General features: G+C 44.4%; 1 protein-coding gene across 6 annotated transcripts in view; it reads right to left on the minus strand.

Annotated features, from left to right (window-relative positions):
* The window catches only part of MBNL3 (muscleblind like splicing regulator 3), a 210,834-nt gene that overhangs the window by 53,968 nt on the left and 133,395 nt on the right, over positions 1-23,471 (minus strand). For all 6 annotated transcript variants that reach the window (XM_073543498.1, XM_073543495.1, XM_073543499.1 and 3 more), the window contains exon 3: positions 6,047-6,211. In XM_073543498.1, the coding sequence (XP_073399599.1) occupies positions 6,047-6,211 (165 nt within the window). The remainder of the gene's footprint in view (positions 1-6,046; positions 6,212-23,471) is intronic.

Genomic DNA, 23,471 nt, shown 5'->3' on the forward strand with positions numbered 1-23,471 from the left:
ACACAGTGAGTGGAGTTAATATCAAAAAGTTCTATCTTGGTCTTATCTGACCATATGACTGTCCTGACATTTCTAAGAATCATCCTTACTGTATGAGGTGAGATCTTGCATGGAGCTCCAGACCAAGGAAGATTGACAGTCATCTTGTGTTTCTTCCATTTTCTAATAATTGTGTCAACAATTATTTCCTTCTCACCAAGCTGCTTTCTTATTGTCCTGTAATCCATCCCAGCCTTATGCAGGTCTACAATTTTGGCCCTGGTGTCCTTAGACAGCTCTTTGGTCTTGGCCATGGTGGAGAGGTTAAAGTGTGATTGATTGTGCGGACAGGTGTCTTTTATACAGGTAATGAGTTCAAACAGGTGCAATTAATACAGGTTATGAGTGCAGAGTAGCAGGGTTTCTTAAGCTGGAGTCACACATAGCGACTTACCAGCGATACCGACACCGATATCAAGGTGTCAGGATCGCTGGTAAGTCGCTATGTGATCGCTGGTGAGCTGTCACACAGACAGCTTCACCAGCGATCAGCACAGCGATGCCGAGCGCCCGGCATCGCTTGCCATCCCTGTAAAAAATAGAATCAAAATAAAAAATATTGTTATTCTCACCTTCCGACGTCCCGCACAGCCATCCTGCCTCTCTCCACGCTCTGGTCCCAGTGATCCTTTGCGAGAATAACCGCGAGAGTCACGGTCTCGCGGGAGCGCGAAGTCTCGCGGTCATTCGGTGGGGATGCAACACCCACCACTCTTGCTGAACAACTGTTACTGCTATGACTCTACCGAACCACAACAGCTCCATCAAAAACATAGTGGCCACGGCGGATACTGCAGATCATTTGAATAAGGGGTGGATCTGCAGTACTCGGCCACTGCCTATATAGAAATGACAGAGCTGCAGTCTTTCATCAGCATCCAAAAACCTCCGGCCATCGCCAGTAACAGCTGATTGTCAGGGGTGCCCCTACTGACCAGATATTGAGGTCTCGCACTCGGACCAATGTTATTCTAGGGGTCCGTGCACATATTACATTTTTTCCTAGGACGAGTACTGTCCAAATAAAAGAAAATAGCAGCATGCCCGAGTTTGATTCAATATTCAGATCACACTCGGCCATGGAAGTCAATGAGTCTGAGGAAACTATTGGACAGCGCTTTGATGACATCTGAGTGTAGTCCGATTTCCACGGACTGACAGAGTGCTGAAGATGGGGCACTATTATTAGAGTTTGCAATACTTGTCTTGCTCCGTGCTGGGACACTATGCCTCAGCATTAAACTAACCGGTGTTACATTTCTATTAGTGTACAGAAGTGAATATCTGGAATTACAGCTCCCAGTAATGCAGACTTCATCATTTATTGTCCGATCATGCAGGAAATCTGCTCCCATTTGGGTTCATTAGATACAAAGTGCACATCCAGTAAGATATTTAAAGGGGTAAATCTGAGTCGAGTAGATAGAGTTAAATGGTCATAGCAGACGCACATTACTTAAGCGATGTGAATCTCATAGATGCAAAGTGGAGCTCTGCTGGTTCATGTTAAATTAATCCAGCATCTGTTAATTACGGCGGCTCCGTACATGCAACTTATCACTTAGTGACATTATTTGCCATTCCTGATGCCTTTCACGAGGCCTCGCCCGATGCCTGAGTGCAAGTCTTTAGAAGTAATAGACAGCTTCCAGATGAGTTGGGAGGTTAAGTGGGATCCATGCGCATGATTATTCATGGTGGTGGCAGACAAAACATTTCCCATTAGCTTTCATTTATAAAGCTGTATTTTACTCATTTATAGAGCAATTAATTCCACAGCGCTTTACAAACGTCATCACTGTCCCCATTGGAGCTCACAATCTAAATTCCCTATCAGTATGTCTTTGGAGTGTGGGAGGAAACTGGAGAACCCGGAGGAAACCCACGCAAACACGGGGAGAACATACAAGCTTCTTGCAGATGTTGTCCTTGGTGGGATTTAATCCCAGGAACCCAGCGCTGCAAAGGCTGCAAGGCTCAGAAAAGCAATAGTATTGTGATGTTCAAGTCTTCCAAGAGCAACAATCCTCAGCAAATGTCTATAAGATCCTCAACACATTTTTTCTTAGCCACATTTAGTATTTATGGAAAAGGCCTCCAAGGTATACGATAAACAGAAGCTGTGACGGGTGCCTAATAGTCACCCATAAACTATATTGGTCCACTTAACTGATGCGTCACAAGCTTTCCAATTGTTTTTCATGACATAGCCTTTAAATGGATGATATAGTACTTTGTAGGTGATAGATGCTACTATATGGCATCTTTCTCCAGTGGCGTAATGTGGATAAGGACCTGTGGGTGTTTGACCTGGGCACAAAAGATCAAAAAGCAAAGGTGTTGCTAGATGCTGTGCACATGCTGTGGACTTCTGGCAGAGTTCCCCTGATTTCCATCTGCAAGCCATTTTGAACTATTTCCACATCAATACAGATGGTTCCTGTGGTAGAGCACAGATCGACTCCCTGCACTAACATTCTCCGTCATATAGACCACAGATAACAGTAGGCCTGTGGTTCAGCCCAGCCCATGCACAATAGTGTGACTATATTACACCTCCTGTGCAGACCTTCTCGGAGGGCATGCAAGAAGTTGACTCTGTCGCTCTGATTAGGGGAGTATAAACTTTTGTTGTGCGGGATGGTGGCATAAAAGTGCCATTATTACATTTGCAAAGGGAAGTCAGTGCTCCTTTAAAAAATAAAAATGTCCCCTATATGGGCATACTACTTCCCTTGCCACAGGCGTGAGTAGGATGATATGCGGTTCTCCTCCATGGTCATATGTCAGGAGATTTTTGGCATATATGCTTAACGCAGACCTAAAATGTGAGCTGGATGGGCCTAATTAGGTGTATATTAAGCATTAAAGTGGGTTTAGACCTAGATGGGCCATTAATGTTTGATCGGTGGATGGCTCGTTGAACATGAAAAGGAAGTGGCCAAGGTGCCGGCATTATGAATTAACGCCATGCTGTAGACTAGTCATTTTCTCCTCAACAGATAAGATATTTTGCCTGGATAGAAATTAAGGAGCTGTACCCATTAGTTCTGATTATCATTAAGTGGACCAGGGGGTAAGACCCCTAACTGTCAAACATTGCTGCACTCAATCTGCTTGTGTGCATGAAGCCACCATGTTGCACCCTTCTATAGGACACAGAAGTATGAGGGATGCCAGTTTTTGCCCTCGTTTAGGGCTCTTCATGGTTCTCAGTTTTATGTAGTTTCTATAACAACTCATTAAGATGTAGATTTTGGGAAATTCTGCTTCTGACAAAAAGATGCTGACACTGCATCTTTACGCACTTCTAATTTCCGTAATCAGGAATACAAAGGGTGCGTAGAATATATCTGCACACATGTTAGCTGAAGTCACAGAAACCCAGTAGATGTGCTCTATTTCCATATTAAACAGGAGGGGGAATACTTGTGAAACGTGTGGTCTTTCGTCATTGTCTAAGATACAAGTTGATCTAAAAAACAGCCCGCTACATTGTAGAAGCCTTAAAATGTAGCACAAATATTGGGTTATACAAATCCACAAACATAAGTCAGAATGTTATAAAACTTCAAGATATAGAAGGACAAGTTACAATACCCAAGCTTCAGAGACTACCTCTCGGACAATACACACACGTGGTCAAAATTGTTGGTAACCCTGCCCAGTGTCAGAAAGCTGGGTCTCAGTCGCAGGTCATGGGTCTTGCAACAGGATAATGACCCAAAACACACAGCTAAAAACACCTAAGAATGGCTAAGAGGAAAACATTGGACTATTCTGAAGTGGTCTTCTATGAGCCCTGACCTAAATCCTATTGAGAGCTGAAACATGCCATCTGGAAAAGGCAACCTTCAAACATGAGACAACTGGAGCAGTTTGCGCTTGAGGAGTGGGCCAGAATACCTGTCGAGAGGCGCAGAAGTCTCATTGGCAGTTACAGGAATCGTTTGATTGTAGTGATTGCCATCATTTCTGTCCAGGCCTATTTCAGGAGTTTAATTTAAAAAAAAATTCTGTGGAAGCATGGCTGAAAAGCATTGTCTGACTTTCATTTGTTCATTTTCATAGATTTTTGATTTATTATTACTTTTGTCAGATTCAAGTTATTTCTGTCACCATTGTGGGTTTTTCTGTCATTAAACGAGGGGTACCAATAATTTTGACCAAGTGTGTGATAATATAATACAAAGGTCTGCATAAGTAGATGAAATGTCCAAACAGAACTAGAAATTATATATATATATTATATATATATATATACATACACACATACACACACATATATATATCTGCAGAAACATGACCAAGTTTAGTTCAGATTTACGCATTCAAGTAAGACCCCATGGTAAAAACAGATGCGCACACCAAGAGACATTTAAAATAATTAGAACTAGCTCACTGATAGAAATCTCTTTTTTTTTTTTTTTTTTGCTTGTGATAAAAAAAAGACAAAATTAATCTAACTTTAAAGGATATGGACACATGTAAGTATTTTGGGGATAAAAAATCATTTTTGCTGTTTATTTAAAAATTATTTTTTGCAGCCTCTGGCTCCTTCTGATGGGAGAGTTTAGAACTATTGTCTTTTTCTCCTCGTCTCCTCTTTGCTGATTTTTTTGACACACAGACTACTTCAAAGATGTGGTCACAAATTAGGTGAGAACTGAAGAACTCTGATGAAGTCAGCTAAAATAGTTACAAACTCACTGCATGGCAGATTCTCAGTTAAAGGCTGTGTGCACACGCTGAGGATTCTACTGCGGATTCGCAGCAGTTTCTGCTGCGCTGTACAGAACCTTTATTTCCTATGGAAAAAAACGCTGTGCACATGCTGCAGATTTTTCCACGCGGATTTGCTGCGGGTTACTATCCGCAGCATGTCAATTCTTTGTGCGGATTCCACTGCGGTTTCACACCTTATCATTATGAGGTGTGAAACCGCAGGGCAAAACCGCAGGCTAATCCGCAGATAAACTTTTGTCCTGTGGATTTACCTGCGGATTTTCCAACAAAATCTGCACAACCTAAAAACTGCGTGGGCACATAGCCAAAGGGGTTGCTCACTTTCCAGGGTTTTTTTTTTTTTTAAACTTAAATGCATTAAAAAGTTTACATCATTTGCCTTCTACAGCCTTTAAGTTGCACTGTCCATTGCTGGCTGTAGAATGAGTTAACTGAGAATCTGTCAGCCTGCTGTGATCTTTTTGTGACCTCTGCTTGGCTGATTTATGTCCACACAAAGTTATATGTGCAGATAAACAAAGATCCTGTAAAAGCCCACACTTTTAATGAAACCCAATTGCAAATTTTTTTTTAAAAAAATCATTTTTTTAACCCCATAAGTCTAGTTTCACATTTGTGCTTTATAGTGCTGTGACGGCCTGCGCACAGCCGCCGATAAGCCCCGCCCCCTGCCGGCTCCCTGCCCGCCCCATCCGGTCATCGCCTCCTACTACCGCAGATGGGCGCTTGCGATCTGCGCACCCTATCTTTAGCATAGGGTGCACAGATCGTGCGCTGGCCGTGCGCTAGTAGGATTTTGCCGTGCGCTGCGCACTTTTGAAGGTGCGCCGTGCGCGCCGAAATGCAACATGCTGCGTTCGGCGCACACGGGCGCAACTTCAAAAGTGCGCAGCGCACACCAAAATCCTGCTAGCGCACGGCCAGCGCACGATCTGCGCACCCTATGCTAAAGATAGGGTGCGCAGATCGCAAGCGCCCATGTGCGCTAGTAGGAGGCGATGACCGGATGGGGAGGGCAGGGAGCCAGGAGGGGGCGGGGCTTAGCGGCGGCTGTGCGCAGGCCGTCACAGCACTATAAAGCACAAATGTGAAACTAGCCTAACACATGCTTTTAAGTTAATAAAAGATATGGAAACCTCAACATGTTTGGGAACTTTTGTTGTTCATTTATGCATTTTTTTAAGTCCTTTGGAGAAAGAAAAATAAAAAAGGCCATACAGCACAAAGCCCAAGATTAGCGCAGACTACTTTATATACTCACGATTGGCTGTAGCTGGGTGCCGGGGAGCATGAACTGCATCTGCTGTGCGAGCATTGCGGCTGCTGTCTTTTGCTGTATAAGGTTATTCCGTCCATTAATTTCTAGCTGGGTTTTTAAATGCGGAGGAGGATGCAGATATTTACAATTTTCTCTCGTGCATCGGCCCTAAGGAACGACAGAGACAGTAATTATAAGAATATGGGAAATATAAAGAGGACGTAAACTTATGTCACTGAAAAATACAGGGCAAGTGCAAGAATTCTCTATAAAGCCATGTTCAAATAGCGTTTTTTCCTAAACACCCGACATATGTGCCAAGAAAACTCCCATGCACAGCACTTCCCCATACAGCGGGGCACTGTATACTGCGCAGTGTGGCATTTTTTTAATAATGGGATCTATTGGCATTATTACACTGGCACACAATGAGCCTACTATTGAAGTATATTACCAAGCAGTAATTCAGAATGTATCCTATGACCTTTGATACACAGACTAATATATCCTCGCAATCAAAGATTCCCGATGGCCAAACATAGGGTAGGTCACCCACTGGGAACGGCGCAAGGGGCGCCAAAGCAATCATTTAATTGCACCCTCCATTACAATGCAAAAGTTTTGTCACCCAGAACATAAGGACTTGGTGGTGATTGTTTTCCCCTCTGTGCCTTGTACTTGACTCTTTGAAAACTTTTTGGGATCCAAAGGGTAAAGTTTCTCATTGTGGAGAAGGAGTTACCCCTTGGATCCTGCTCACCCAGCCAAACAAGATCTCACACTTTGCACTGATGAGGGGCAGTCACCCCGAAACACCGTGTCTGCAAATTGATATTCTGATTTTGGCTCTTATCCCAACTCAAATGGCAAGGCTCGTTAGAGGGTCAATATTCACTGTTAGGATTGCTGCTTCCAATAGGGAGCGCTAGCGTTCTTGTCCTCTTCCTCTCTGAAGAGGCAATTTGAAAACTTTTTGACTACCTCCACACTCTATTGCTGGCCACCCAACAGCACCTCTCCGTGATGGCACCATAGCAGAGGATTGAGCCATCTCTACGATATGTACGGTATGCCTTTGCCAGCTAGAATTTAATTATCCACATCATCACAGGCCATGAGTGCTGATGTATAATTATATAGTATAGGACCATCCTGACCACATCACATACTCTGTCTCCAGATGAAGAACTATTCACCCACCAACATTTAATAAGACCGGTCTGTTCATGACAAAACAGCTTAGAAAAGACACATTTAGGCCGGGATCACACATGTGAGGAATACGGCCGAGTCTCGCATGTTAATACCCGGCACTGCCACCGGCACTCAGGAGCGGAGCCTGGGGCTCTATGTATTGCTATGCGGCCACATGCTCAAATCCGAGTGCCGGTGGCAGTGCCGGGTATTAACATGAAAGGCTCGGCCGCACTCCTCTCATGTGTGATCCTGGTTTTAGTGTGATCCCCCAACAGGGTGCTGGAAAGGTAGAGACCATCAGCAAGCAGGTGCTGGGATATCACAGATGGATTTGAATTAATGAGTACATAAATAATCCTTACTGGGCTGACAGGAGAACTAAAAGATCCAACTGTTTTTTTTTTTCCTTTCCACATAACTAAAAAGTTGGAATGAGTAAAAACATATCTGGAAAGAGGTTTACATATTAGATGAATGTCGGACTGTCGAAGCAGAAACGCACAACCTTCTATTGCATATAGGGTTGTCTGGATTCTCCCCGACATCAGATATTGGGCAGGGGGGGGGAGGGGGGAGAATGATTGGGCATGTCGAATTTCAACATGACCAATTCTATGTTATCATGGGAATTCAAGTAGAGGATTATTTTATTCCACTGTGAACACATGCACACTCGGTAGAGCTGAGCATACATGTGTATAGGGGACAGGGAGACAGAAGGAATAGTGGTCATCTAAACTGAGAGCTATCTAAGATGTAAAGCCGCCATTAGACATTGGGGACATGATAGCTCAGATCTGTTGAAAATAATCTTTACATTGAACAATTTATGAATGACTTGGTCTGTAAGAGGTAAAAAAAAAAAAATCACAATTAAAAGGACAAAATCAGATTTGTTTCAAGCTGGATCTGCGATCTACCCTGTTCTAGCAAGTCACGATTTTTGGTTCCAAAAGTAAGAAATATACAATTAATGCACTAACAGTGGAGGAATTCCAAATCTTCATCCTAAAAGAACCTGAAGGAGGAGATGAATCAGATGAGTATAGAATACTAACAGAATAATGAATTCATCAGAATATTGGACTTATCGCCCACAATCTAAAGGGGTTATGCTCCTGAGTGTTTCCAGCCTGGTCATTCACACTGAAAAAAACCAAACACGCTGACAACTGGAATCCAGTAGGAGGCGCCACTGAATAATAGATCAGAAAAACCAAGGAAATATGAATAATAAGGTACAACTCTAATCTTATTGCATTGTGTATGCTGGACTAAAATAACAAAATTCTTTAAAATAAATAAATATTATATACTGCTCAAAAAAATAAAGGGAACACAAACAGCCTGTTGCAAACGAAATGGTGTTCCCTTTATTTTTTTGAGCAGTATATATATAATGCATTATAAATATATATATACAGTATGTATATATAAAACATCATAAATATATATAATATATTATCCAAAAAATGGCAGCCCTCCTCCAATAAGTGAATACTCTATATAACAGATCCCTTGAATAAAATTGCAGCTAAGTGATAAAGTGCAGATTAGGGAGAAGGTCTGGCTTCATTACAACTCTGTGGCAAAAGCTTCTTCCCACTGCTTTGTCTCCACTTCTATAACTGCATTAAGTGGCAGGATCCTGGCTGGCATTAATTCAGTAATACCTAAATGGATGTGATTATCATTATTTCACGCTCAGACACTGACACAGGGAGACATGAAATGACAGGCTTCCTACAGGCAATAGACCCGGCTTGATTATAGCCTGTGCCAGGTTTATGTTCCAGAAATAAAGGGTTACTGGATGAATGGCACGAAATCCAGCCATCACGTCGCCTGCCCCTCCCGTGCACCAGGTCTCGGCTAAGCATTTTCGCGTACAATGCGATAATTGGTTGGCATTACAAGTTGGCCTGGAAGAAGAATCCAGCACTTGGGCACACAATGACACTTCTGTTTTATATGTCCGTGTCCTTCTACAAGATTGAAAGAAGTGCAACTGTGCCACCTCTCAGATAGCTGATCCTTTCTACTTTATAGCCAGTCCGTGCAAAATGGTCACTAGAAATCTATACAGGAAAGGGAACGAGAGATAATGGATGACTTACGGTTCTAGTGACTCAAACAAAAGGCTCTATACCGTTATATGTAAATTTATAGGGAACCTTTAAACCAAAAAAGCTATTAAACTGCACATATGGCGTTAATTTGCAGGTTAATAGTGTTCTGAACCTCCTCGGCACCGGCACTTAGCCCCCCACTGCCAGGAAGAAATGAACCTTATTCCTCCTGGCACCGTTCAAGTTTCCGTCATGGGGTGGCACCGGCCTGTGTTCAGTCACCGCTCTGTGTATAAAGAGTGGTGGCTGGAACGTTGCTCCTGGCACTGACTGATGGCCAGCCCTAATGCTGAGCTGCTGTCAATCAGGGCTGGGAACATGGTTGCAGCTGCTGCTCTCTATACAAAGAGTGGTGGCACCTCCCTGTGACTGAAAACCCAACGCTGCTGAGAGAAATAAAGTCAATTCACTCTTGGCAGCGGAGGTCTAAGTGCGGGTGAAAGGCAGGTTCAGAACGCTATTAAAGGGAACCTGTCACCCCCCCCAGGCGTTTATAAGTAAAAGAGCCACCTTGTGCAGCACTAATGCTGAATTCTGTGAAGGTGGCTCTTTTATTTGGCGTCCCTTCCACCACATAAATAAGCGTTTTTAAAATTTGTCTGACATGCCAGAAGTTTGACCGGGGGGCAGGTCTTTCCCCCTCGGACACAGACGCCTCACAGCCATCAGTCATGTCCTCCTTTTGAATTTGGCGCCGCCTCCTCAGTGTTCATTTCAATTCCTTGGGCCTGCGCTGTAATATCTTTTCTTGGGCATGTGCAGTTAGCGCTGCCAGTCCTCTGACATCACATGATGTCTGCGCTATCACGCCTACGTGGATGCGCGGCCAGAGATTCCTGTCCCGCAGTCTCTTCTGATTTATTCACACTGCGGTGCTGGGAATCTTGGGCATGCGCAGTAGTTCTCTGCGGCTCTCCCTCAGATCCCTCCGCCTTTTTCCTACTGTGCAGCATCATAGGAGGAATCGTCAGCTCATCCCTAATTGACGATTCCTCCTATGATTCTGCACAGTAGGAAAGTACGGTACTTAAAAACGCCTGGGGTGTGAGAGGTTCCCTTTAACCTGCAGATTAACCCAATATATGCAGGGTGATAGCGTTTTTTCACGTGACAGGTTCCCTTTAAGTCCATGTTCAGTATACAGATGAAGCAGGTGCCAACATTAGTGGCAGTGTCCTTTACGGAGGTAGGTATCACTTCCATGGTATCAGGTGGCATAACATGCATTATGGAAATATACAACAGTTTGGCACTTACAACTTCTGTGCATGGCCTCTTGGGTCATAATGTGAATCCTAAAACTCTGCTAGTACGATAATGATATGTGCTGGTATTAGTTACAGCATTATTCTAATAACCACCAGCATAGTTTTGTGTCACCATTTATCAGTACTACTCTAGTGTTTCCAGATAGACACCTAGGATTGGATTAGAGTGGAGGAAAGACTTGTGTGACCCTGGTCCAGTGGCCATGTAAGTAGTCCATGGCCAATTAATCAGAACCCTGTGAACTTTCTACACCCTGCAACTCTTCTTCTGATTAGTAGTTCTATGCCATGTTAAGCGTCCATCAGGCCACACCGTAATGTTATTACATGACCTACTAATCAGAATAGGCGCTGAGGACGCCAGAGATTGGAGGGTTTTTGCAATGCGTTGGTTCAGCCGTAACAGACTAGACACGATGATTTGACCAGGGTCCTCAAAATCTTTTCGCTGAACTCTCAGTTACATAGAATAAATGGACTAGCCAAGACACTCTGGGAATATTTCTTGCCTCAGAGTGCAGTGGACTATTGGTAATCCTGAGCAGCTTGGAGAAATCTTTCCTGAACAGCTGCCGCCCGTCCGTTTCGCACCGCACTCATTACAGAGACAATTTTCACCACCCACCCCTGGGAACCACAACAGGACATGGAGTATGTCTAGGTCACAGAACAGAAAGTCACACCGCATTGCCTCCACACTTAACACCAGGGTTACATCAGTTTAATGATTGACACTTTACAATGCGTCTGCCATCTTTCTACGTCCCGGACGCTCTTGCGTCATCACAACATGACAAGATCAAACACAGTCATCCTGTCAAATAAAATTGCATTTAATGAGTTTAATGAGTGTTTGTGAAAGAAGAAAAAAAATTATTTATGGAGACACAAAGCATCTATAATGATTCTTTAGGGTGTGAATCAATCTATGTGCAGTGAAAAAGACAGTCAAGACTGCAAATAAAAGAAGTCATAGTCCATTACTTAGAAGGTACAAGTCATCTCTATAGTAAAACTAACATTAAAAGGAACCTGTCAGCAGGATGGTGCTCAGCAACCTACACACAGTGTCAGGTTGGCGCCGTTATACTGCTTACAATGATACCTTGGTTGATGAAATCCGTGTCGTGGTTGTTGTGTAATCTTTGTTTTCAGTTTTGAGTTAATGATATGCTGGTGCTCCGGGGCGGCCTGAGGGATCAGTGACTTTCAGAAGCATCAGTATGAATACCTAAGCAGAGCACTACATGAAGATGCCCCCACAGGCCGCCCCAGAGCACAAGCATATCATTAACTCAAAACTGAAAATAAAGATTACACAACAACCACAAGATGGATTTCATCAGCCAAGATATCATTTTAATCAGTAAAACGGCACTGACCTGACACTGTCTGTGGGTTATTGAGCACAAACCTACTGATAGGTTCCCTTTAACTTATAGGAAAGTGCAGCAAACTGTGATTTTCCATACAGAGGGTCACACAAAAAACGCACGTGGGGAGGTATATAAGTATATAATTTTTGGGGGGCTCTAGATAGTGAACACATAATCAAGTATCCAATCCATCCAGATTGTTGGTACTCTGGAATGTTTTCACTATCTGATTGGTGAGAGTATGACTGCCATAAACCCCTACTCTCATTGACATTGAAGAAGAGACCAGATAAATGATTTAGGGTTTCCAATTACACCAGATGTGCAAGCTACTGCAGAGGGCACCATTGAGGTCCTTTCACACATTGTGGTTTGACATGAATTCGTGATTATGGTAACAAAGCAAGTCATCGTGGTCCATGCACCTCTAGCCTTAAAGCTCAACCAAGTGTTCAAAGTGTTTCATTTTCATGTCATTTTTTGGGGTGATTGACAAAATGTGCTTGAAAATAATCTAGCGTTACTGTCATTTATGAATTGGCTAAGAAGACAATTCCCTTTGGGCAGGCCTTGGTGTACTGGATAATATCTATCTCCATCATCTCAAGAGCATCGGCGATTGGTAAAGATGATTGAGCAGGCATGTGGCCAGAAACCACTGTATGAAAAATGACATATATATATACACTTATACATACACACGTTTTCTCACCCCCACTGGGGGTGGTCTTTGTTGTCCTTTCTCATTCTCAGGTCCTCTACCAGAGGCCTGGGAGTTTGAGGGTTCTGCACAGGATCTTATTGCGCTTTTCTGGACAGAGAGCTCAGATGTTGCTCCTGGGATCTATTATAGCCATTCTTCCAACTTAGGGGTCACTGCTCCAAGTACTTCTATCACCACTGGAATCACTGTTGTCTTCACCTTCCACATCTTCTCCAGTTCTCCTTTGAGGCCCTGGTATTTCTCCAGCTTCTCATATTCCTTCTTTCTGATGTTGCTGTTACTTGGCACTGCCACATCTATTATCATTGCTGTCTTCTCATCCTTGGCTACTATCACAATGTGTGGTTGGTTAGCCAACGCCTGCTTATCCATCTGGATCTTGAAGTCCCACAGGATTTTTGCCCTTTCATTCTCCACCACTTTTTCTGGGGTCTCCCACCTGGACTTAGGGGGACTTAGCCCATATGCTGTGCAGATGTTCATGTATACAATTCCAGCTACTTAGTTGTGGCATTCGGTATACGCTGTTCCTGCTTGCATTTTGCATCCTGCCACTATGTGTTGGATGGTTTCTGAGGTTTGTTTGTGTAGAGGTGGTGGGCCAAGCTGGGGGGTGGTCCCTCTTCTTACCGCGCAGAGACGAAACAGAGACAAGATGGAGACAGATTCTGGGTGCAACAGGTCCAAGCTTTATTCGCTCGCTGTCCGCCTGACAGCCTCACAGCACTCCGCAATTTTCCTCAAGGCTCTCTGGTTACAATACACCACAGAACACCGCACTTTAGCCAGGGACGTATATATATGTACCATCCCTTTACTCTTGTTGATGCTTTTGACAGGTCCGTCACTGTGGCCACCTTAGGCTCGTAAACCAACAATAATTTCACTGGTCACAACGTCTTTCTTAACATGGTATCCGTAACCTCTGTGCCTCGTCGATATAACCTCTGTGTCTCGTCTGTTTTGCGGTATTTTCCTGTCAGGACCACCCCCATGACGTTCTCTCTCCTCAGTCCCCCTGGTTTGGATTCTCTTCACAGCGCACAGACTGTCACAGTCCTCCTGTCACTGGAGCTCCCCCTGGGGACTGGAACTTTCTGGAACCCTCCCTCAGTATTTATAGCACTCCTGGTCCCCTGTCACTGTAACTCCGCCCCCCATGACCAACGGTTTCTAAAGCCCTAAGCTGATGTCAAGTCCTTTGCTCACACTCCTCCCTGCCATCTAATGGTCAACCCAAGGTACTGCACGTCCACTACACTTTCCTAGCTGTTTCCCCACTGTAGTAACTGACACCTGTCTAAACTGTGCAAACCTACCTTTCTCTATACTGACACGTCCGTCCGTCAGGTCACCTTCCCTACACTCCCCCTTCCTTTGTCCATTGTCGTCCTCGACAATCGTCATCCCTGCCTTCGTCGTTCTGAAGCTTCACCTACACTCTGTTGTCGGACCAGCTGTTGAGCCAAACCCACTACCTGCGGGGGGCCGAACCATACTGGGAGCACTATGCTCCGAGCAGCCTACTGCTACTCACCAGCGCGCACGTCACATGACAACGTCTTTCAAATTGGGATAGGTACACCCATATTCTCTCTATGGCGTGTACCTTCCCCTACTCTCCCCTACTGTCACCTTCCACTATTCGGTACGCCATGATCGAGGTATCACACCTACCAGATCAATACCAGCGCCCACCTTCCTCCTTCAGGGGTGTTCGTGGTGTTGGGGACCTGACCAAGGACGGCTGTCTCTCTCACGTCTTCCAACTCTTTTATCCATCTTTCAGTTACACGTCATGGTCGGCGTCTCGGTCTCCCAGACCCTCTTCACACATAGACCCCTCTTCGGATCTCACACTTCCCGTTGGTCCCTCAGACCTTCTCTTGCCCGGACCTGTTGCATTTACTTGTGCATCTTATACAACAAAATAACTTTACAATATTACAAGTACCCCATTTTTATATATTTTTTTTCATTTTCTTTTGCTTCTAAAACCAATATATAACAATACAACATCACATATTCTCCTTCCCCCCTTCCTTTGTCATTGACACTTCCCCTCTTTTCCGCATCCCTGCCATGTCAGGCAAAGTAACTGCAACTAAAAAAAAACATTTTCTGTAACCTGGACGGAAAACTATCCTCGTGGTCTGAACAACGGTGCAACAAAATTCTGACAGTCCAGACCATCTCCTGATGGCCGGTAGCAAGGGGCCCCACCGCCGTGGAGCTCCTGGGATGCAGGGAGTGTCCACAACAGTCCTCTTTACGGGGGTTCGCTTCCTTCGGGCTCCGCCAGTACTGCCACCGCATAATACCCGCAGGGGCCGCAACCAACTCCAGCATCGGCATTACCGCGGCCTCAGGACAGGCCGCATCCACTACTTCTAACGGAGCCGGAGTAACGGCCGGTTCTAACAAGGCAGCTACTCTTGGCAAGGGGAGCGCAGAAGCGTCTTCTTTGGATGAGCGCCGCACTGGTGGCTCCGGGAGGGGGAACCCAGGGACTTGAGCGGGGGCCTCGCTCAGCTCCGCATACACCACGGGGCCCATGGTAACTAGGCCTTCTGGTACGCAGGGGGCCGCGTGCTGCAGCAGAATGGTGGGAGCCACTTGCGGAGGCACTGGTAGGGTCGGGGGTACTCTCACCTTCCCTGGCGCTGCGGCCTCCATCACATCAACCCGCGGCTTCCCCCGCAGCCTCAGTCCTTCGCTCTACTGTCCTGCGGGCCTTTCCTCCAGACTCAGGGGCTCCACTGAGAAGTCCTCTGTCGGTATTGGTGGCGGCCGCTGTTGTGAGTTCATTTTCCCCTTCACCATTGAGGTCTGATGAACTCCCTCTTCTGGTGAAGGAAGGTAGTGAGGCTGATTACCAAGCACCTGGGCAGGATGATGATGACTGGGTGACGGGAATTACTGACTGGATATAAGGCAGCCGACGCCCTTCTGCCTTGCTGGTGAGGGATTCTAGGAGACCAGTCTGATTCCTGCTCCTCAAAAGTTTTCTGCTCTACTTTTTGCATTTGTGTTTTGGTTTTGTTTTGCATTGTTTTCCTTGATTTCTGCCATTCCCTGCTGGGGTGAGCTGAATTCCTTTTTGCTCTGTCTTCAAAAAATACTTGAGTACTGATATAGTCTTTTTGAAGCCTAGCGTCTTCAGGGCTTTTTTCCCTATCAGCTGTTGGCTCTTGTTTTGATAGGGTTTTGGCGGATTACAGACAGCAGCTTTTCTATCCTGTCCTATCTAGTTAGCTTTGGCCCCATCATTTGCTCAGCCTATCTTTCTATCTGTGTGAGTGTTTTTTCATCTTGCTTCACCGTCATTATATGTTGGGGGCTGCCTATTGCTTTGGGGTCTGCTCTGGGGCAGTTTAGATTTCCCTTTCTGTCTTTAGACTATGTAGTTCTCCGGCTGTGATCGAGGGGTCTAGGGCATCGTAGGAACCCCCCACGGCTACTGCTAGTTGTTGTTGATAGGTTCAGGGGTCTGCAATCCGATAGCTGCCAACTTCTCTGGTTTTCTGGACTTAGCTAGTATTTCTGTTTTTGCCTCCTACTGTGACTCATTCATAACAGGCCGCTCTCGCTGACTCCGCTCAGGCTCTGCTCCCCAGCTCAGCATCCCGCTACCTGCCCGTGGTCCTGAGGGCGACTTCTGGCACAGCTCCATCTCCTGCCGCCATTGCCACTCTAGGCGGCCGATGCCCGACACCCGCAGCGTCTCATACCGTCCGTTGGGCAGCAATCGAATGGCGCCAGACAGCTGCAGCCAAGCTTTTCTTCTGTGCCACTCCTCCTGCTGGGTGGGGCATTGGCAGGTCTTTCCACCCATCTGACAGGGTCCAGTACATGGGAGCGTCGGCCTCCGGGCACATACTGCTGTCCACGGGGGTACGTTGGAGGGGGCCCCAGTCCATTCAACACGACTGCAAACACCCGGACCTCTCCCCTGCGCTGTAGCAATGCTGCCATCTTGCGCAGCACCTGGTACCGCCCCGGATCTTCTGTCAGCACCACTGAGTCACCACAGCGCTTCCAATTTGTAATCCACAGGTAAGCCAGTTGTAATCCACAGGTGTTTTCACTCTACGCAGCATAGTCCAAATCTCTTTCCATTACTTGAGGCAGGCCTGCCGCAGAAGATGGGGTAATAGCGGCGGCGATCCTGCTGACTACGCCAAATGTAGAGGTGGTGGGCCAAGCTGGGGGGTGGTCCCTCTTCTTACCGCGCAGAGATGAAACAGAGACAAGATGGAGACAGATTCTGGGTGCAACAGGTCCAAGCTTTATTCGCTCGCTGTCCGCCTGACAGCCTCACAGCACTCCGCAATTTTCCTCAAGGCTCTCCGGTTACAATACACCACAGAACACCGCACTTTCGCCAGGGACGTATATATACGTACCCTCCCTTTACTCTTGTTGATGCTTTTGACAGGTCCGTCACTGTGGCCGCCTTAGACCCGTAAACCAACAGTAATTTCACTGGTCACAACGTCTTTCTTAACACGGTATCCGTAACCTCTGTGCCTCGTCGATATAACCTCTGTGTCTCGTCTGTTTTGCGGTATTCCTGTCAGGACCACCCCCTGATGTTCTCTCTCCTCAGTCCCCCTGGTTTGGATTCTCTTCACAGCGCACAGACTGTCACAGTGCTCCTGTCACTGGAGCTCCCCCTGGGGACTGGAACTTTCTGGAACCCTCCCTCAGTATTTATAGCACTCCTGGTCCCCTGTCACTGTAACTCCGCCCCCCATGACCAACGGTTTCTAAAGCCCTAAGCTGATGTCAAGTCCTTTGCTCACACTCCTCCCTGCCATCTAATGGTCAACCCAAGGTACTGCACGTCCACTACACTTTCCTAGCTGTTTCCCCACTGTAGTAACTGACACCTGTCTAAACTGTGCAAACCTACCTTTCTCTATACTGACACGTCCGTCCGTCCGTCCGTCAGGTCACCTTCCCTACATTTGCATAGTTTCCACCGTGGGTCTTGTGTGGTAAATTCCTACTTCTATGGATCTGGTATTTAGTGCTTGCTCTTGTGCCGCTATGATTAGTGCCTTTAGTGCCTCTGTGCTGTCTCTGAATCCAGCTTTCTCCAGCCATTGGTAGGATTTCTCCATGTCCGTCACTTCCATTATCTGTTGATGGTGCATCCCATGCAGCGGCTAGTCTTGCCATGGTGCTTCATGTTCCTGTTCTTCCATCCAGACCTGATGTTGCTGCCTTAGGCTTTCTCTCAGCATTTCATCTTTTGGTGGCTTTTTTCTGATGTATTCCTGGACACTCCTTGTTGATGGTGACTTGGATGCTTATCAAGCCTCAACCACCCTCATTTCTGTTGGTATACAATCTTTGGGTGCTAGACTTAGGGTGGAGACCTCCATACATTGTAAAGAGCTTTTGTGTCTTCACATCTGCTGCTTTCATCTCTTCTTTTGGCCAGCACACTATGCCAGCAGGGTATCTGATAACTGGCAGGGCATACAGTTGTGGCCAAAAGTATTGACACCCCTGCAATTCTGTCAGATAATACTCAGTTTCTTCCTGAAAATGATTGCAATCACAAATTCTTTGGTATTATTATCTTCATTTAATTTGTCTTAAATGAAAAAACACAAAAGCGAATGACGCAAAAAGCAAAACATTGATCATTTCACACAAAACTCCAAAAATGGGCCAGACAAAAGTATTGGCACCCTCAGCCTAATACTTTGTTGCACAACCTTTAGCCAAAATAACTGCGACCAACTGCTTCCGGTAACCATCAATGAGTTTCTTACAATGCTCTGCTGGAATTTTAGACCATTCTTCTTTGGCAAACTGCTCCAGGTCCCTGATATTTGAAGGGTGCCTTCTCCAAACTGCCATTTTTAGATCTCTCCACAGGTGTTCTATGGGATTCAGGTCTGGACTCAGTGCTGGCCACCTTAGAAGTCTCCAGTGCTTTCTCTCAAACCATTTTCTAGTGCTTTTTGAAGTGTGTTTTGGGTCATTGTCCTGCTGGAAGACCCATGACCTCTGAGGGAGACCCAGCTTTCTCACACTGGGCCCTACATTATGCTGCAAAATTTGTTGGTAGTCTTCAGACTTCATAATGCCATGCACACGGTCAAGCAGTCCAGTGTCAGAGGCAGCAAAGCAACCCCAAAACATCAGGGAACCTCCGCCATGTTTGACTGTAGGGACCATGTTCTTTTCTTTGAATGCCTTTTTTTCTCCTGTAAACTCTATGTTGATGCCTTTGCCCAAAAAGCTCTACTTCTGTCTCATCTGACCAGAGAACATTCTTCCAAAACGTTTTAGGCTTTTTCAGGTAAGTTTTGGCAAACTCCAGCCTGGCTTTTTTATGTCTCGGGGTAAGAAGTGGGGTCTTCCTGGGTCTCCTACCATACAGTCCCTTTTCATTCAGACGCCGACGGATAATACGGGTTGACACTGTTGTACCCTCGGACTGCAGGACAGCTTGAACTTGTTTGGATGTTAGTCGAGGTTCTTTATCCAACATCCGCACAATCTTGCGTTGAAATCTCTTGTCAATTTTTTTTTTCCGTCCACATCTAGGGAGGTTAGCCACAGTGCCATGGGCTTTTATACTTTTTGATGACACTGTGCACGGTAGACACAGGAACATTCAGGTCTTTGGAGATGGACTTGTAGCCTTGAGATTGCTCATGCTTCCTCACAATTTGGTTTCTCAAGTCCTCAGACAGTTCTTTGGTCTTCTTTCTTTTCTCCATGCTCAATGTGGTACACACAAGGACACAGGACAGAGGTTGAGTCAACTTTAATACCATGTCAACTGGCTGCAAGTGTGATTTAGTTATTGCCAACACCTGTTAAGTGCCACAGGTAAGTTACAGGTGCTGTTAATTACACAAATTAGAGAAGCATCACATGATTTTTCGAACAGTGCCAATACTTTTGTCCACCCCCTTTATGTTTGGTGTGGAATTATATCTAATTTGGCTTTAGGACAATTCTTTCTGTGTTTTGTCATTTAAGACAAATTAAATGAAGATAATAATACCAAAGAATTTATGTTTGCAATCAATTTCGGGAAGAAACTGAGTATTATCTGACAGAATTGCAGGGGTGTCAATACTTTTGGCCACAACTGTATGTATTGATGGCATGGGTTTTATTCTTCCCATTGAGCTGCTCTTCAGGACCTGTCTTACCCTTTGATAGTATTTGGGAGTTGCCGCTTTCCTTGTCTCCTCATCATGGTTATCGTATCCCTCTGGGATGCCGAGGTACTTGTAGCATGTCTGTACATCTACTACGTACCATGCTGGTAATTCCACTCCATCAGTCTTTACTATCCTGCCTCTCTTTATTATCAACCTGCCACACTTCTCCAGTCCGAAGGACATCCCGATGTCTTCACTGAAGATCATTGTCAGGTGGATCAGTGAATTGATGTCTAGTTTGTTTTTCACATACAGCTTGATGTCATCCATGTAGAGGAGGTGGCTAAATTGACTTCCAATGTTGTTCTCCATAGCCCCATTGAGTTTCTGAGGAAGGTTCTTAGTTTCCTGTTGACAATGTGAAGACCAAAGCATTCACAGATCCATGTGTGTGACATTGAGTCATAGGCTTTCCTCTAGTTAATCCAGGCTGTGCTGAGATTGGTCTATCTGGATCTTGAGTCACTGCTCTATCTTCTAGGAGCTGGTGCTTACAGCCTCTGGTGTTGGTCCCAATGCCTTTCTGAGCTGGATTCATGTACTGGTTCATATGGTTCTGTTATGTTTTTTCCTTATTTTCTGTTAACCTGCTGTTTGCAAAGTGACATTAAACCACTGAAATTAGACTTTGAGCCTGTGTGTTGCCTCGTAACTACAGCCCTGCCATTACCTACCACAGCGAATCCCTGCAATATAAATATATATATATATATATATATATATATATATATATATATATATATGTATATATATAGACACACACACACACACACACACCCACACACTTTTTTTTATATAAACTAAGCTCCAGAACATACGGTACTTGAATTTTGGTAGTTTTACTCATTATATAATAATTCTGGAGATAATGCCAATATTTGACAAGTATACCTCTGTGACTGGATTTACACATTTAGAATTCTTTTTTTTAATAAGGCTTAATTAAAGGGAAACTGTTACCAGGTTATTGCTACCTTATCTGAGAGCAACATAATGTAGAGGTAGAGACCTTTATTCCAGCAATGTGTCACTTACTGGGCTGCTTGCTGTAGTCTTGATATAAACCACAGTTTTATCAGCAGGAGATTATCTCTAGAGGCATAGTAAAGCTTTTGCCGTTTAGTCCTTCATATTCTTCAGCTCTGTAAACCACGCCACTACTACTGATTGGTAGCTTACTGCCTATACACAGTGTACACAGAAAGTAGCCAATCGGTGATGTGGGTGGAGTTATACAGAGCTCAGCATTCAGAGAACTGCTAGATCTGCAGCAGGGAAAACAGGGATTTTATCAAACCTGCAGGAAACAGCCCAGTAAGTTACATATCGCTGGCAGGGTTTCTGTCTCTACATCATGCAGCTCTCTGAAAAGATAGCAAAAACCTGATGACAGATTCCCTTTAACTACCGAGGAAAGGGCAGCCATTACCTTGTTTAAAAGTAATGTGAATAAAACAGCTGTAGTTTCCCCTGATATTAGAGCAGATGTCCTGCTTACACTGCTTGTTATTAATAGACAGACTATTAGTTCTAATAAGGTCATGCAGAGTTTAATATATACACTCCTGTCTGAGGAATAAGGGCAAGGAATATTTCTGCATGATAAATGGCAAGAGAAAAAACCTTTGGACTGAAAGTTTATACAACTTTCTACATACCACTCAATACATTATTATAACAGGTATCTCAATCTAGAAACAATATCACATATCATATAAATATCAATATGATATATTTTATATATTATTATAAATGTATAAATGGTGGTTTATAGAAAGTTTTATAACCTCTCTTTACAACCTGTATTAAAGAGAATCTGTCAGCAGGTTTTTGCTTTTTAACCTGAGTGCAGCATAATATAGTGCGAGAGAGCCTGATTGGGGGGATATGTTACTTATTAGGCTGTGTGTTGTACTTTAAAAGCAATCTGTTTTATCAGGAGGAGATTATCACTACAGGACAAGGTCTCTTGTGCAGGCCAGTCAGGCCACTCTGTGTAACCCCACCCCACCACTGATTGGCAACTTGCTGACAATGCACAGGGTATACAGGGAGCTGCCAGTGAGGGGTGGGGTTATGCACAGTTTAGCAATCTGAGCACTGCTACATCTACAGCAGAGAAAAAAGGGATTTTAGCAAAACCACACAAGGAAGATCAGAAAGTGATACATTACTGGAATCAGGGTCTCTGCCCCAACATTATGCTGCTCTCAGATAACATAGCAAAACCTACTGACAGATTCCCTTTAAAGAGGCTTGTTATAAATTATGTATTTAGTAAACCCATTTTACTCAAAAAATAAAAATATACAGAATTTATTTTTTTCTGTAATATACTGTATTACATACGCCAACATGGAGCACCATATCGCACCACACATCCATAATATGAACTTATAGGAACGCTTTATACCATACTATAGGGTCCTAGCACTTGTCTCTGATAAATCGATGGCTCATATATGATGAAACCAAGCTCAGAGCTAAAAATAATGTTTTGTCACATGGCTGGAAGGTGAAGTGTAAAACTTACGGGATGCCCTAGTTTTGGACTACACATTACAATACAGTTGAAAAAAAGGTATGTCAACCCTAAACAGCCAGCTCTATTCCAAAAGAACTCGTCCTTTCCAAAAAAAATTAAGCTTTGCTTATATAGAGCCATTACATTAAACGCTTTACAGGAATTATTGTTGCCATCCCCATTGGGGTTCACTATCTAATTTCTCTTTCTGGATGTCTTTGGAATGCAGACAACCACCTAAAGTCCTTGTCATGGCTCGGTTTTGGGATCCGGTCCGGTGACCTATTGTTTCACGGTCGGTTCTTCTGGCTGTTGAGCTGTTGCTCTTTTACTTGACTATTCAAATGGTGATTGCTCTTTTGTCCCTATACTGCTTTATTGGTTTGCTGATTTCCAGGTGTTTCGCATTTTCCCATTTTGGTTCTAACCTAGCACGTTCTGGTTGGGGCTTTATAGAGTAACCCTTCTCTGCACTTCCTTTCTGGCTATATTTCCTGGTGGATGTATATTTATTATATAGCGGGGGTGTCTCAAACCAATGTCAAATATTTAGAGGTAGCAAATTGGTATATCATGATCAATAAAACATAACCTTTAATGATTCTTTAAAAACCATACATCAAATCAAAACAAACATGTGCCAAAGTGCAATTGTGCAGTGTTCTAATAAAAACAAACCATTTTGTACTAAATAAGGTACCATATGGCCCTGGACATTAACGTATTTCTTGTCCAGGTGTTTCAAAACCTGGAATCTCCGACCATATGAGCCTTGTATATTTGTAATTGTGTGCCGACCAGGCCTTTATGTCATCAGAATTAATATTACTTAATAGACATATATCCAGCCCGTATATAAATTAGCACAGCATATGTACAGCATCGGTCAAATGCATAAGCATAAAATCACCTCATGAGCAAATTGTATCCATCTATGATACCACTATAGAAACTGAGACCGCTGTACTTATCTTTAAACGCTTCTATAAAGAACGGATGATCAGGTAAGGTCCA

Source organism: Dendrobates tinctorius, unplaced genomic scaffold, assembly GCF_039654945.1.
Source record: "Dendrobates tinctorius isolate UK_male_01 unplaced genomic scaffold, ASM3965494v1 ptg000133l, whole genome shotgun sequence".
Taxonomy (NCBI): domain Eukaryota; kingdom Metazoa; phylum Chordata; class Amphibia; order Anura; family Dendrobatidae; genus Dendrobates; species Dendrobates tinctorius.